Here is a 17,191-nt window from a genome sequence, read left to right as displayed (position 1 = left end):
GGGGGTGAGGCCCCAGGTAGGGGTCGAGTTCTCCGGGGCCGCCTGAGCTTGTAGCTTGGGCGGCCGAAGGATCGAACTCCCCCGTAGCCTGGGTCGCTCCCAGCTGGCCAGCGCCTCTGCTCCTGATTTCATGGAGCAGAGCCAGGCGTCTGCGACCACCCCTGCCTGAAGGAAGGACTATGGAATAAAAAGAGCAGGCAGAGCGGTACAAGAGGAAAAGGTGAAGAGGATTATTTTATTTTACTCTCGAGCTTGATGGACTTTTTAAACTTAAAGTGAAAGTGCGTCACAATTGAAAGTAAAAGATGGCGGCTAAACCTCCCCCTAAAACTCTTCGGAGTGCTGGAACTTCTCCGGTGCAACAATCATCATTGCAGGCATTGCATCCTCCTGATGTATTGACATCGAAGGACTTACAAGATGCTCTTGAAAAACATACCCAGGTAATTTTGAAATCAATGGGTGATAAATTTGCACAGATGGAGGAGAAATTGAAGAAGTTGGAGGAGAGAATGGAGGAGAGGATGGAACAGAAGTTCAGGGTGATGAAGGTAGACATTTTGTCTTCAGTGTATAAAGTGGCTGAATGTGTGGAAGATTTGGATGAAAAAGTGGAAGATTTGACTCAAAAGAATGCCATATTAGAAGCAAAAGTATTGGAGAATGAAGATTTAAGAGACAAAATGGATAGAGAATTGAGTCTTGCTCAATATTTCCAGATGCAGTTTGCCATTAGAATCAGAGGTTTAAAGGAGAATATTAAGGAAGATCTAAAGCAGCTGGTTTCTGAGGCTCTCGAAGTGGTATTGAATCAGCCAGCATCTGAAATAAAAGGAGGCATGGATAAAGTGTTTCGTGTGAACTCATGGATTGCTAGACAGAGAAAGTTGCCTAGAGATGTGGTGGTTTATTTTGTAAAAAGGGAAATTAGAGATGAAGTTATACAAGCTGCCTATGATACTAAAGTCGTGATTGCTGATCAAGAAGTTCTGGTTCTAAAAGAAATTCCTCCAAAGATTTTAAGGAGAAGGAAGGATTTTACATTTCTTGTGCAAGAGCTCAAGCAACGAGATATAAGGTTCAGATGGGAGATCCCAGCTGGGTTGATGGTGATGCATGAAGGTAAAAGGTACCGTCTGGTTACTGTGATGCAAGCGCGTGATTTTTACAATAATGTTTTAAAAGCAACCCCATTAACACTTCTGGAAGCTGCAAAGGGATCTGGAGAAGGTGAACATCAAGAGGCTGAAGATGGACAGACAGAGGAGAATGGTGCTGGAGGAGATCAAGTTATAACACCTTTGGATGATCCCAGAGAACAGAGGGTGACGCGTGCTGCTTTAAAACGATCAAAAAAGATAAAAGAACAAGATCAGCAGAAGTCTATGGAACTTTCACAACGTACTTACAGCCAAGTAGTGGGAGGTGGGAAAAGATTTGGGTGAGGAATGTAAAATTTATACAAGTTTGAAATCTAAGAGAGAATTTTTACAAAATGTTTTATAGATGGTATTTAGATTTTAAAAAGCTAAGTATGTATTTGAATTATTAGCCTAAATGTTGGAGGTGCGGTGATGAAGACGTAATATATTTTCATATATGCTGGACTTGTAAAAAGGTTAAGGCTTTTTGGATAAAAGTCTGGTGGAACATACTAAGTTGATGTTGAATTTAATTACGGCAGCAAGACTTTTGATAGGTTAGTACTGAAAGAGGAACTGCCGACCATAGAAGAGTGGACTTTAAAGGTTTCCGACCTGGTTGAAATGGCGAAGATTTCGGCCTATTTGAAAGATTACTTGCAGGAACGCTATATTATGGAAGGGAGAAAATGGCTTGAGTTTATCTAGAATAAGTATAGGGTTAAGAAGTTTTATATTTGAATAAGTCTTCTTTCTTTGTTTCTTTTTCTATATTAGTTTTTTTTATATATATTTATATTACTAAGGTTTGTTTTATCCTATATAAGCTAGAGAGTGATAGATTTTAGAGTTTATGGTTGTTAGTATATGGTTGTTTATGATTGTTTTTTTTTATATATACCTTGTATTTAGCTCTGGGAAGTCGGGGGGGGAGGGGGGGAGGGGGAGAGGAAGGGGGGGAGGGAGAAGGGTGGGGGAGGGGGGATTTTTTAAGGGAAAAATTGTATGTTAAAACTTTTCAATAAAAAAAAACAAAACAAAAAAATAAAAAAAAATTATAACAAAAATAAAAAGAAAAAAAAATAAAAAAAATAAACACACTGGAAAAAACTCAACTGGTGGAGGAAAACTGCAATGAAACTGCTACTATAATGCTCCAAATCAAAAATGACAAATGACTGTAAAAATTAAAAACAAAGTAAGAAAAATAAAATGGTTCCAATTTCTTCTGGAACAAGTACTGTGCAATGCTGTGCAATTGTACAACCATCCTTTATAGCTGTCACCAAGGGAACTCACTCTGTCATTAATTATAAACATTAAAATATAGGAATTTTACCTCCTGTGGATTCCTACTCTATCACACAATTTTATGTATTCTCTTTTGTGTGCTTTCAAGGCAGTCTTGACTCTTGGCAATAGCCTGGATGAATTCCTGCTATTTTCTTGGCAAGGTTTCAGATATGGTTTGCCATTGCCTCTTTTCTAGGGCTAAGAGAGTGATTGGCCGAATATCACCCAGCTGGCTTTATGCTTAAGATGGGACTAGAACTCAGAGCCTCCCGGTTTCTAGCCTTGTTCCTTATCCATCACACCAAATGGCTTTTTTACGTATTCCTAGTAAGGTATTATACCGAATCAGCAAACCACAAAGATACTAGAAAATAATCATGTTTTAGCTACACAAATGATCAAACCCAATAAAGTCAAGTAATTTCAGTCTGGCATTCTTAAACAGCTCATTAAAATCAGACATTGATACTGAGAAACAGAGCAGCAGCGTAGAGCTAGTGAAGTTTTCAGTGAAAATGCTTAAAAGATTAGAGGACGCAAGAACTTTACTGCCACTGTGTGGATAAAGTCTGAACAACCTGTCAAGTTTTGAGGAGCAGAAGAAATGTTACGAAGCTCTGGTTGGTGTTGAAAACAAGTGCATAGCTTTCCACTGATCATATCACAAACTCTCATTGCTAGGATTAAGAAAAAGCACTTCCAGAGAAATCTGTAGGTCAGCATTTACCAAGGTTCCAGAAAGAATACGTTCATTACAGTAAAAACAATGAGGCTTACGATGATCTAATGTGCTACATTTATTACAGCACCTCTACACTTCTAATCACAGCCAACCTCATCAGATGCAAGGACAATTCACAGACACAGCAGCTAAAATCCCGACAGTAGTTGTAAGGACAATTAAAGGACTATAAGCTAGAAGTTATGATTTTTATCTTCTGAAAAAATGCTCTCTGACTGTGACATTAAAAAAGTAAATTCCAGTAACAATTGTGTTCTAGGAACATTTTTTTATGAAGTTTGAGGGACCAAGAAGGGTACCTTCAAAAGCTATTAGTACATGCAAACCGGTGCACCCAAGTGTTTTAAGGCTCTTCGTCCCTTTCAACCATTTCTGTGTCTAGTCGTCTTTACTCCTATAACCACTATAGAGAGCCTTGGTGGAGCAGTGGGCTAATGCCTCCTTAAGTAACACCAGCTGCCTGCAATTAGTGCAGGTTCGCATCCCACCAGGCTCAAGGTTGACTCAGCCTTCCATCTTTCCGAGGTAGGTAAAATGAGGACCCAGATTGTTGGGGGCAATTAAGCTGACTTTGTAATAATGCCGCTTGGGGGTGTGTGAAAGCCCTAATAAGCAGGCATATACATAGAATGAAGGCTACTGCTAAGCTTGTAAGCCGCCCTGAGTCTTCGGAGAAGGGCGGGATATAAATGGAATTAAAAAAAAACAAACCCTATGTACTGTGAAAATCTAAACTAGATGCGATACCCACATCCTTATCAAGAAAACTTAGCACTGAGAGTAAGCACAGAGGTTTTTCACATCTGCGTGGATGCAGGGATACCTGAACAACAATCTCACGTCAACATAAGTAACGCTGCAGCACAGAGAAGGTTGCCATCTCGCTTGCTCAGAAAGAAGCTTTGCTCATTGATTTAAATTCTTGGGGAAGGATGCTACTTAGCAGTGGTCGATGTATGGTTTTCTAAAGTCTCTCCGGGCATCCCTTAATATAAAAAATGGAACAATAATATCTTGAATCTTAAAAACAGTGGTGAATCTTTGAAGATGCTTCTGAATTCATCATTGATTACACTAAGTAGTTATAAGGAAGAGGGGTTTTTTCAGGTATGGTACCCTACTTAGAATGGTCTCTGCAGCAGGTATGCAAGTGCCCACAAAATATTTTGGGCACTATATATTTTTACAATCAAACTGGATAGGTTAAAAGAATTGTGGGGGAAAAATAAGCATGCTATCTACATATTTTTGTCTACAAGTGGTAATACCCAGCTTTCTTCCAAAGAATTTGCACATGGTACTTTCTTAAATACAACTAAAGAATTGTTCAGCTTCATCAAAAGCAGCTATTGAAAGTGTTACAGCTTTTTTTTTAAAAAAAAAACTGCAGATATATTTAAGAACCTCATCCAGACAATAAAATATTTATTTGAAATCTGTAATATTTAAGGATCCTTTTGTTCAAGTAACAACAAGAAAATGTGACACTTTGAAGTCCAGCAAGAGATATTTTGTGACTTGGAGTTCATGAACAACTAACAGGGGATCAATTCTAATCTTGAAGATTTAACAGCAGTAACAACAGTAATAACAAATAACTCTGTCATTAAAAGGCAGGAACTTTTGGAGTCAGATTCAACACAAAGAAAATGAGTTTTGCAAGGTCCCTTGGTTGTAGAGGATAGGAACTGGATGTATTCCTTGTTAAAATAAAACAAAACCAAAATAAATAAATAAATAAATCCCATACTATTTGGTTTGACATTTCAACTCAGACATGCCTAAACCTGTTCTAATTCATATGAAAGCTTCCCACTTCAAATTATAGGAGTCACATTATCTCCCTTCTTATAACTTTCTTTATGGCAGGGGTCCCCAACCCCCGGTCTGTGGACCAGTACTGGGCCGCAACATGCCAGCAACTGGGCTGCACAAACAAGCAAAGCCCCTTCCGCGGGATGCAGGCAGCACACAAAACCATGCCCCCTCCGGTCCATGGAAAAACCTCTCTCCATGTTACAGGTCAACGTGTTACCTGTTGGGGTCCTCTGCTTTATGGTGTTCCTATAATGTTGCCCAGATTACCCTAAACCAGGGGTAGGCAACCTTGGCTCTTTTATGACTCATGGGTAGGCAACCTTGGCTCTTTTATGACTCATGGACTCATGGCTGGCTCAGGAATTCTGGGAGTTGAAGTCCATGAGTCATAAAAGAGCCAAGGTTGCCTGTTGTTGTTGTTAGTTGCGAAGTCGTGTCCGACCCATCGCGACCCTATGGACAACGTTCCTCCAGGCCTTCCTGTCTTCTACCATCTTCTGGAGTCCATTTAAGCTCACACCTACTGCTTCAGTGACTCCATCCAGCCACCTCATTCTCTGTCGTCCCCTTCTTCTATTGCCCTCAATCTTTCCCAGCATTAGGCTCTTCCCCAGTGAGTCCTTCCTTCTCATCAGGTGGCCAAAGTATTTGAGTTTTAGCTTCAGGATCTGGCCTTCTAAAGAGCAGTCAGGGTTGATCTCCTCTAGGACTGACCGGTTTGATCGCCTTGCAGTCCAAGGGACTCGCAGGAGTCTTCTCCAGCACCATAGTTCAAAGGCCTCAATTCTTTGGCGCTCAGCCTTTCTTATGGTCCAACTTTCAAGGTTGCCTACCCCTGCCCTAAACTACCAGAATAGCATGCACTAAAGAAATTCCCACACTTAACCATAGCATCAGAAGGCTTGTCCTTCAAAAGGAAATTCTTGACAATGACTTTCTTACACTGTACTTTCAGACTCTTTTTTTTAACCTTGATGTGATCACAATGATTTCAATTAGATTTGCTTTAAATAAACATGATTTTCATTGCAGCCCTTAATAGTTCAAATACTTTCCCCCCCCAAAATGACATGCATCTTAATAAGCCCTGGACTTACATTTGTTTTTGATTTCCTAGCTGATTCCATACTTCAATCACGAAACCATCAAAGTTTTCACTCTAAAAGAATAGAAAAATTTGAGTAAGAAAAACAAATATCCACATCAACAAATATTGTGAAGCCTGTTATTTACTGTTGACAAGGTTTCAGGCAACCTGCCAAAAAATTTTCAATTTGCTTTGGGGTTTTAATGCTTTTGTTATCTGTATTTCAACATCTAGAGGTCAGTTTTCATTTGTTCAATACTGGATATGATTATCAAAATATGCTGTTAACTTGAACATTGTGTCACTTTAAATTTTTTTTTACTATTACTATCACTTAAACAATAACATTAGGGTTTTTTTCCCCCTAAGGGGTATTGTTTTACCTTGGCTATTTGAATCATAGTATTAGAAAGTTCTTCTATCTCATCCTCACTGCCAAATACGGTTTCAAAATCATGATAAGACCAATCTTCAAATAAAATCCGTGGGACTAAATATAAAACAGGGACAAAACATAGAAACGGCCATTATTTTTCTTCATAAAAAATTAGTTTTTATAAGTATGATGAAACCCTAACCTTAACCATGGAAAATAAGACAAAACTGAAAAGAATAACAACAGTTCAGTATTTGTAAATTAGTGCTATGATCCAAAGTAAAATATACAATAATTAACCCATGCGTTAGACAGAGGGGTTACCTGGTTAATGACAGTTAAACCAGATAGGAGGAGGATCAGCCCCACTTCCCAAAGACCCATAGGTGGAACTATGGGCAGGATCCCTTGAGCTGATCTCAGCAGTTGAGTTGGCTGGTACTAGAGGAGATATACTTTCAAGTAAATGGTTAAAAGCTATTGTCAGTCTTTTTAATTGAGCCTGGTCTCTCTGTGGGGCTTAGGGACAGGATATCTACTTTGTTATCACAATGGTTTGGTTCTATAGATGCAGTATGAACCTGTTGCAACTTCAACACCATCTTAAAGAAGAGCCTCATATATAACTCATTTCATTGACCTAGTTGTGAGGAGACATGGAACACCAAAGCTAAGCTACCTTAAGTCTATCCAAGCAGCATTTTTTCTTTTTCCTAAAGCATCTCATCCCTAACAACATCATCTCTGCAAGCATTCCTTATTCAAAATGAGTTAATAGTATGTCTGGTAAGGATTCAGAATGTACTGTGGATCTCCAGGTTTTACTTGCATTTTGCAAGACTGAAAGATCTGTGACATATCCAGATTGTATGGAATTCAATGCTGGGGATTGAAGCGTTAGCCGTCATAAATTTTGCTAGACAAGTGAATATAGGAACACAGAATTGCTGTAATAGCTCTTTAATTAACATATTTTAGTTAACATACATTACACTACCTCATCTTTGTTCCAGAAAGATTTATTTAATTTTAATGAGGGACACGGTGGCTCAGTGGGTTAGGACGCTGTGCTTGTCGATCAGAAGGTCGGCAGTTTGGCGGGTCGAATCCCGAGTGCCGCGTAGCAGAGTGAGCGCCTGTTACTCATCCCAGTTTCTGCCAACCTAGCAGTTCGAAAGCACGTAAAAAAATGCAAGTAGAAAAATAGGGACCACTACAGTGGGAAGGTAACAGTGTTCCGTGTGCCTTTGGCGTCTAGTCATGCCGGCCACATGACCACGGAGACGTCCTCGCACAAGCGCTGGCTCTTCGGCTTTGAAATGGAGATGAGCACCGGCCCCTAGAGTCGCAAATGACTAGCACGCATGTGCGGGGGAACCTTTACCTTTTACCTAAGGCTTCAATTCTCAATAATAAGGAATACGAAGACAGCCTTGCTAGACTGTACTACAGACTAAACTAAATCAACATACTACTTTTCCTAGAGGTCAAACAAAGAGAGTGATCATCGAAAATATAACAGCAATTAAGATGGGGAGGGGGCGGTAAATCCATTTATACTGCAAGCCTTCTAGAATTTGAATGTGAAAAATTAAAATGTTACCTATTTTGATGTTCTTGGCATTTCTCTTAACTTCTTTCATCCAACCTGTAAAAGATAACATTCAAAGATTCATACTGAATATGGCTTATTGCAAAAGAATATCTGTAATATAATTATGTAAAACTTTTAAAATGCTTCTGCTTTGGGCATATAACGAAAACAGCTGGGCTAACCTTTCAGCTATGGTCAAATATAACTCTTGTTAAGCAACATCCAAACTTGTGTTGGCTATGATCACCAAGAATAATAACACTCACAATTTAACTCATCTGGAAGGTACCAGATTAGAAGTGGTTCTGCTAGAAAGATTACATAAAGGCCAAAGAGTTAATAAATTGCCTCTATTTCTCTCTGTTTCTCCCCCCCACACACACCAATATAAAACTATACAAATTGTTAAGAGTAGGATAACACATAGGAAGATAAATTTCATTTTCTGCATCCAATTCTTTTGCTTTCAGCTGGCTATTGCAGCTTCAAAACTATTCATAGTAAACAAGTATACAAATATAGATAAAATTAAGGCAAATTATATCCACAAAAAACATATTTCAGTTAGGTACTAATAATAATCTTGTGCCTTCAAATCAGCCTTGATTCCTGGCAACTGCCTGGACAAATCCATGAAGTTTATTGGCAATATTTTTTAGAAATGGACTGGCTCAAAGTCATCCAGCTGGCATCATGCTTAATAAGACTGAAACTCATAGTCTCTTGGTTTCTACCCTTTAGCTATTATATCAAGGTGGCTTTCTACAATACATTGATACAATGTATGTCAGACGATAACAACCAGACCCACTTATGTAGAGTTTGAGCTAGCTATTATTATTTTCTGCCTATAATAGAGGAATCTGGCAGCCCACCCTACAGAAGAATTACCTAGGCTCCAAGGCACTTGGGGAGTGGAGTTGGTCCTAAGACCTAGCCTTTTTGCAGTTGTGCCGTGACTCCAAACTAACTCTGCTTTTGATCCCACTTCCCTGCGAAGCTGGATGTTTCCCAACATCGTACAATGATAAGATAGATAAATAATATGCCAAAAAGTAAGCGTTGACTCTTAGCAACCAGACAGAGTGATCTTCCATCACTGGTCAACTCCATCGTCTTTGCTCTTGTTTGTTCTCTTTTCTCCTTCTTCACTGATTTCTGCAAAAGGTTAGGTCTTCAAATGTATCTAAGATGTGATAATTTGAGCCTGGTCATTTGTGCCTCAAACAAGAACTTTGGATTGATTTATTCTATGATCCTTTTGTTTCTTTTCCTGAGTGTCCATGGTATTCTCAAAAGTCTTTTTCAACACTGAAGTACAAACGTATTCTTGCTTCTTCAAAGTCCAGTTTTCATGTCCATTGCAACTTCCTATTGGCTTTCCCATTAACTTTGCTTGTGGGAAGCTAGTGGGGAGGGTTGCAAATAGTAATCAAGTGATCACAGGACACTGGGACAGTCAGAACGCCAAGGACCACTTGTTCAGCACTGTTGCAAGTATGAACGGTCACTGCATGTGTGCCCATTAAACTTTTTGAGAAATTGCATGGGTATCCATTTTGCCGTTGAAAAATGTATAGACATTTTTTTTCTTTTTTCTGATGTTCTTGATTATTGCAGTGTGTTCATGCTCATTTGAATAATGTTCAAATACAGCTCCTCTTGGGGCTGTATATGAACACTTTATATACACAGCTATAATGGAGCACTTTTATTAATATGGATTGTTTTTTGATAGATTTGCGATTCTAATTCACGGTAATTTATCTTGCTGAGGAGGATATCCAGGAAGGGGAAAGTATTGTTACTCTTCTTGTGTGAATTTTATTTCTTTGAACATATTATTATTTCATTTGTCTTCTCTAGTTATTCCTTTTTTATTATGACAAAGGTATTACCTACATACCTTATCCATACATTTGGTTGTACGTGTGGGGGTATTATAGTTTATGAATGGTGCATTATGGTTTCTCCTATGAGATTTAAAAGTAGTGATCCGATGGTGTTTCTCTGATTTGTTGGTACATTTGCCCATCAAACTGAAAGTAGGTAGGGAGGCAGAGATTGATGAGATCCATGATTCTGGGTATTTCAATCTTAGTGTATTTTGCTAGATTAAATGTATTGTGTAGTGCTGCTGCTGCTACTACTGCTACTGCTGCTACTACTACTACCACTACTACTAATAATAATAATAATAATAATAGTTGGAAGGGACCTTGGAGGACTGGGAAGAATAGAGGCATAGGAAGACAAAGCACTACATGGCCAGTACATTAAAAAAATAGCTGGGAAAGCAGATAATAACAAGACTGGCAATGGCTAACAGCAGGAAAGTTGAAGAAAGAGACTGAGGGACTAATTCTGGCTGCACAAGACCAAACCTTAAGGACAAATGCATACAAAGTCAAAATTGAGAAGACAGCAACAAACAGTAAGTGCCAGCTATGCAAAGAAGCTGAAGAAACAGTGGACCACCTGGTAAGCTGCTGTAAGAAGATCGCACAGACTGACTACAAGCAGTAGCATGACAAAGTAGCAGCAATGGTGCATTGGAAGATCTGCAAGAAATATCTTTTGCCTGTAAGCAAGAACTGTTGGGATCATAAAATACAGAAAGTCATAGAAAATGATAAAGTTAAAGTGCTCTGGGACTTCAGAATTCAAACAGACAAGCACCCGCAACATAACAACCTGGACTTAACAATTGTCGATAAGAAAGACAAAAAAAGTCTGGATAGTGGACGTGGCAGTGCCTGGAGACAGCAGAATAGAGAAAGAACTGGAGAAGATAATAAAGTACAAAGACCTACAAATAGAAATAGAAAGACTGTGGCAAAGGTGAGCAGGGGTAGTACCAATAGTAATAGGCACCTTGGGTGCAATCCCAAAACAACTGGAGCACCACTTGAACACCATTGGCATTGACAATTTCACCATTAGTCAATTGCAAAAGGCGGCCTTACTAGGAACTGCTTCCATCCTGTGACAATATCTGTAATACCATCAAACATCCACATCTGCCTATCCCAGGTCCTTGGTAAGGACTCGATAGGTAGACAAAAATGCCAAATCCAGTCTGAACATCTGGCTGACTGTGCGATGATCAATAATAATAATAGAGTTGGAAGGGACCTCGGAGGTCTCCTAGTCCAAAGCCCTGCTCAGGCAGGAAACCCTATTCCATTTCAGACAAATGGCTGTCCGGTCTTTTCTTAAAAACCTCCAGTGTTGGAGCATTCACAACTTCTGGAGACAAGTTGTTCCACTGATTGTTCTGTCAGCAAATTTTTCCTTAGTTCTAGGTTGCTTCTCTCCTTAATTTCCATCCATTGCTTCTTGTCTTGCCTTCAGGTGCTTTGGAGAATAGCTTGACTCCTTCTTTGTGGCAGCCTCTGAGATATTGGAACACTGCTATCATATCATCCTAGTCCTTTTTATTAAACTACACATACCCAATTCTAGCAACCGTTCTTTATATGTTTTAGCCTCCAGTCCCCTAATCATCTTTGTTGCTCTTCTCTGTACTCTTTCTAGAGTTTCAACATCTTTTTTACACGTGATGACCAAAACTGGATGCAGTATTCCAAGTGTGGCCTTACCAAGGCATTGTAAAGTGGTATTAACACTTCATGTGATTCTTTTTCTAGTTCTGGCTCTATGGACATGAAGCATGCTGTTACACTGAATGAAATCATAACTTCATATTCTATTTTTAGATATTTGGTTTTTATGGAGGCATTGTAATAGAGTTGATTTGCTCCCCACTATGAGAAGTTCAAACTTTTTTGCAAGTTCTTGATTTTTTGTCTTGTAGGTCTTTGTGTAAGTTCTTGATTTTTATTATAAGAATCTTGTCCATTTACATTTTCAGCTATCAGAGTGGCCACATGTGCATAGTGCAGTTTCATGATGCTTCAGTTTCATGTTCTTCCAATCCAGCCTTCCTCATTATACATTCAACACATACTGTACGTTGAATAAGTAAGTTTCATTGCATCCATGCTTGCAATGTTTGCACCCTAAAAGGTTAGTATGAAAATAGTAATGTGGGTTGTGGAAGAATTTGGAGAAGCAATAAAAACCACGTAAAAATGCTCTGAAAATGAACGAGATTAACAAAATACACCATATCAGAAGGGGGAAAATTTAGGAAAACTTCCCATATTGGCTTAATGGGACTATTCACTGAATGTTAAATGTCACTGGAAAAGAAAATGGAAAAATGGGAGAAAGGCAGAATTAATGGGTCTATTTAAGCATCCCATATGTACAATATCATGGGGTAAGGCGTTAACAGCTACCACCTTAGCAAAAGCACTTTTAATAAGGAATCAAAATACATAGTAATATTTTGTTATAGATGCCACTTCTATTTGTGTCTCGAACACTGGGTCAAAGCCTCCACAATTTGAAAACACAAGCATGCATCATATTCTCTCTTTAAGTACCTTATGAATGAGAATATGGCTAGAAAATTGACACAGATGTGCCAATCTTTCTTTTTAGGATGACTTTGGTATGGATTTTATAACATTCTCAGCTGAAATAAAAATGTGGGGACATTATTACATTGATCAAATGTATTTTGTATTGCATAGAACATACCTAGTTATTATAAATTGGCTACACTTCCTTCCTACCAGCTGTGAGAAATAAATATTTCTATACAACTCAGCAGGTTTTCACAATGCAAAGTTAACAACGGAAAGCCTGGCAGCAGAAAGCGTTAGAAACAGATCTCAGGTAGAAGATATGAAGCACAGACCTTGGTCAACGTCATGGAGCCCTGTCACCTGGAACTTCTCCTTTCCTCTTCTCTTCACCTGCAGCCAGACTGGTGAAATTGTTGTAAATTTGTTTCCAAAAGTTTTAGCAATATCATAGCCATGGCTATTCCACTATAAACAGAAGAAGAAGAAGAAAAGGAACATAGTATGGAAACACATTTGCTACGTTATTTACTATCTTCAAATGTAAATTATAACGAAAGAACTAGATTAAGGTCCTCAACTCTAGTTTAACCTATCCCCTCACAAAAGAAGCCTGTATTTTTATGCTGTTTAATTAATATCCTCTTTATTTTTTATTTTTTACAAATAGCTCAGGGTGGCAAACATATCCAAGACATTTTTCTTCTCCTATTTTTCCCCAGGTGTGTTGGACTGAAAGACAGTGACTGGCCCAACGTCACCCAGCTGTTGCACCTCAACTTCACTCCATACTTACAGGTGTAATGTAGCCCAAAGTTTCTCCCTTGAAGGAGTGTTCACGTCCTTTTGTAGCACAAAAGCTTTTGTGTTCAAGGACGATATCCTTTGCTGTTGGATCAATAACTACTAGACCACGCTCCTGTACTGTTTGATTTGAATGACGTGTCTGTCAAAATAAAGTTATTGTAGAATTGATTTAGAGAGATCTGGTAGCACACACAGTTCAAGGATAGGGGGTTTCCAAATTACAGGATAAAAACTTAATAGTGAAGTAGTGCATTTAGAAATATAAGATAGGGAAAAACACAGGATAAGCTCTTTTTTCACACCCTACTTATGAACACAAGTCCATTGCTACTGGAAACAGATGGGATTAGCTGCTAAGTCAATAATCATAACCAAGATGACAATTCTGAAAAGGGAATGGTACATTCTCCAGAAATGAAAGAAAAGTATTGCAGGGAATATATGACCAAATTTAAATTCAGCGTATTCTTGGCAACATAGGCCACATCCCAAATACACAGAAGCAGAGAGATCCAGCCTAGGGTGGATGGTGATTTAACCAACTCTCCCTTTCTCATGGCCCCTACGTTACCTCATGGTGCCCTGGAGGGATCAAAACTATCTGAAAAATACAAGGAAGAATTCCCAAGATCTCCATGGTCATCAATTTCTACCAATTTGAACTTCCCCAGTGTAAACAATGGTTCTAACATTATCTACTAAAAATCCTTTGGACTTTGGATCATTATTTTCTAATATATTTACAATAATTGACCATTATTCTGAGGACTTACTAAGCAACCATAAGGCATGCACAAATATGTCTTTATAGTTCCTATTTTCAAAAAAAACACTACATCCAATGCTTTGATGATTGTATATCTGCAAGTAAAACTAATATTTGGAACCACCTTGGAAAATCTGAGGTCTCTTATACAGAAGCAAATTTCAAATACAAAGTTGTATGTAGCCTATCTATTCCTAAATAATTGTGTTTGGTGAAAATCTGTTCATGTTGCTGCAGAAACACACAATTGGAAGCTGAAAGTGATAGGGATTGCTGCCTCATCTAGACCAGTCTGTAACACTATTGGTGTATTATTATTATTATTACTACTACTATTCCTATAATTATTATTACTAGTATTGATCGATTCACAGAACTCCATTCAAGTCTGACACCTTCCAGGATAACTGATTTTTGTGATATGATGAAACTGAGGAAAAATAGCCTAGTTAGGATTAGAATCAAAGTAGGAAAATCTCAATCTCCCCTCATCCCCATTTTGTGCCTGTTTCACATCCCATATGAACAGAAAAAACAGTAGATAGAAAAATTTTGAATGGCCACTCTCTTCTTTGTGCTAATGGCTAGAAGAGGGAGCTACACTTAAGTTTACTTTCTGGATTTAGCTAATACTAGACAACCTGTGCCCCATTGGGTCATCATTGCAGAGATATATTCTTACCTAGACAGAGAAACAGAATGACCACAAATGGATTGCTATTGTTTTGGTTTTAAAATTAAAGAAGAAAACATACACAACCATGCATATAAATGAGATGCTGTTAACAAATTGAACACATTATTTAGCAATTAAATGAAAATTTTATATTACCTAGGAGAGAGCTGCCCTCCAGAACTATCTAATCAGAAATTAAGAAGACCATTGTGAAATTAATAGATATCTGTCAAGTATTCTCTGTGTGTACTCAAAGAACATACTGCTGGGTCAAAGTACTACATTTGCACGCTATTTGATAAGAATCTTTGCTAATCAGAGATTAATGCCAGAAAATCAACCATGTTCTCCTACCTTTTCCTCCAGTGTTTTTGAGGAAACTTTTTTCAAATCTGTCTTTGACAATGTAGCATCAACCAACTGAGAAACCAGGGCAAAAATAAGACCAATGCAGATACATTTCATGGCAACTTGTTATTTGAGTCTAATGTCTATGGATGAAGAAGATAGAAACAGGCATCTTATACATTGAATAACAATCTAATTTCGATAATTTTTTAAAAACTACTGATAAAGGTAAGGGAAAATTAAAAAGAATAGATCCAGCACCAGTCCCCTCAAGAATAAGATTCTAACAGGATTCGCAGTGTTCCCCCAATGATCTAGCGCAGGGGTAGGCAACCTTGGCTCTTTTATGACTCGTGGACTTCAAGTCCCAGAATTCCTGAGTCAGCCATGCTGAGGAGAAATGGAGAGGTTTCCATACTGAGCCATGCTGGCTCAGGAATTCTGGGAGCTGAAGTCCTCGAGTCATAAAAGAGCCAAGGTTGCCTACCCCTGATCTAGCCCCATGGTGGCGAACCTATGGCACACATGCCACAGATGGCACGCAGAGCCCTCTTGGTGGGCACGTGCGCTGTTGCCACAGTCCTAGGCCTTCAGGTGAGTTTTATAAAACCTTTTCGCTTTAGGCCTCCACCGCCATGTGCAAAAAAAAAAGGTTCAATCAATTTCAACTTCTCGCGGGGAAAAAAAAGATCTCGCAAAGTTGGAATTGATTGAACTTTTTAGTCCCACCCAGTCTGCCGTTACCACCGTAGCCACGCCCACCCAATGGGCCACACCCACCCAGCACCCGACGATACATAAGTGGGTTTTGGGTTGCAGTTTGGGCACTCGGTCTCTAAAAGGTTTGCCATCACTGATCTAGCCTTTCCTCTGGCAATGGTTCAGATTAAAGAGTACTTTTATCTGAATAAGCATGCATTAACTTTTAATTGGTGCTTTCAGCATTGGTTTAGATAACATTTCCTTGTTTTACTATAATACCGTCAAGAGTTTTCAGGACTGCCTTTTTGCTTGCCTGCTTCTCCTAAATTCAATACTTATATGTAAAAAAGTTGGCATCTTATTAGTACTTTTGTAACATTAAATAAAATTTAAACAGATGCATAATAATCTGAACAATGTATATTCATTTGATTTAAAATGACTTCTGTATAGGGTCCCCAAATTAACACTGTATGTGCTTCTCTTTTTGCAATTTCATTCCCCATTTTAATATTTCTGGAAACTTTGTATGGACCGTCATTCTATCCAAGTTTTTGGACTTGCCTTTAATATACTCTCAGAATAGCTACTGTCATGGATCTCTTTAACTACAGACATTGTGCACTTCAAGCCTTCAGTCAGATCCAGGATGACAGAGATTTTGAGTTCACCCAACTTTGGGAAAGCATGCCATGGAGCAGTTTTAAAATGTGCCATATGCAGGTAGTCCTCGCCTTACAACAGTCATTTAGTGACTGTTACAGCAGCACTGAGAAAAGTGACTTATGACTGTGTTTCACAATTATGACCATTGAAGCATCCCCCATGGTTATGCAATTTACGTTCAGATGCTTGACAACTGGTTTATATTTATGTTGGTTGCAGCGTCCTGGGGTCATGTGATCAACTTTTGTGATCTTCCGGCAAGCAAAGTCAATGGGGAAGCCAGACTCACTTAACAACCATGTTACTAATTTAACAACTGCAGTGATTCACTTAACAAATGTGTAAGTTGTAAAATAGGGCAAATTTTTCACTTAACATAAATGTTGGCTCAGTTGTGGTTGTAAGTCGAGGCCTTTCTATTCAGTCACTTTTCTTCAGCACTATCATGCAAGCATAGCCACAGAATTCAGAGGAAAGAATCATTTTCCAATCTTATAAAACTTAGAGCATCTAGAATATATATATATATGCATCACAAAGACCAGAAACACTTAACACACAAATGGATTGCTTTAAGAATGGCTAGGAAGATGTCCCAGAAGCTATATGATTCATCATGTTTCATCTTCTTTGGATAAACAGAGGACACAACTCGAGATCCAATCTATCCTTTCCATTCAGTGTAGAAGGGTCAAGTAGCAGCCATAATTGGACATGTAGACAAATTACCAGTAAAGCTTG

At 38.6% G+C, this 17,191-nt stretch overlaps 1 protein-coding gene across 6 annotated transcripts in view; it reads right to left on the bottom strand.

Annotated features, from left to right (window-relative positions):
- The window catches only part of CHID1 (chitinase domain containing 1), a 105,055-nt gene that overhangs the window by 86,065 nt on the left and 1,799 nt on the right, over positions 1-17,191 (bottom strand). For 5 of the 6 annotated variants that reach the window (XM_081314184.1, XM_081314185.1, XM_081314181.1 and 2 more), the window contains exons 2-7: positions 15,089-15,225; positions 13,282-13,431; positions 12,821-12,953; positions 8,062-8,106; positions 6,466-6,572; positions 6,093-6,154 (exon numbers count right to left, since the gene is read on the bottom strand). In XM_081314184.1, the coding sequence (XP_081170310.1) occupies positions 6,093-6,154; positions 6,466-6,572; positions 8,062-8,106; positions 12,821-12,953; positions 13,282-13,431; positions 15,089-15,199 (608 nt within the window). In that variant the 5' untranslated portion in view covers positions 15,200-15,225. Of the gene's footprint in view, positions 1-6,092; positions 6,155-6,465; positions 6,573-8,061; positions 8,107-12,820; positions 12,954-13,281; positions 13,432-15,088; positions 15,379-17,191 lie in introns of those variants that run through there. The other variant, XM_081314183.1, reaches the window with a different exon arrangement.

The sequence above is a fragment of the Vipera berus genome (genome assembly GCF_964194415.1).
Source record: "Vipera berus genome assembly, chromosome: 1".
NCBI classification, from domain to species: domain Eukaryota; kingdom Metazoa; phylum Chordata; class Lepidosauria; order Squamata; family Viperidae; genus Vipera; species Vipera berus.
Note: the sequence above shows the minus strand (reverse complement) of the source record. Positions and strands in the feature narration are given on the sequence as shown.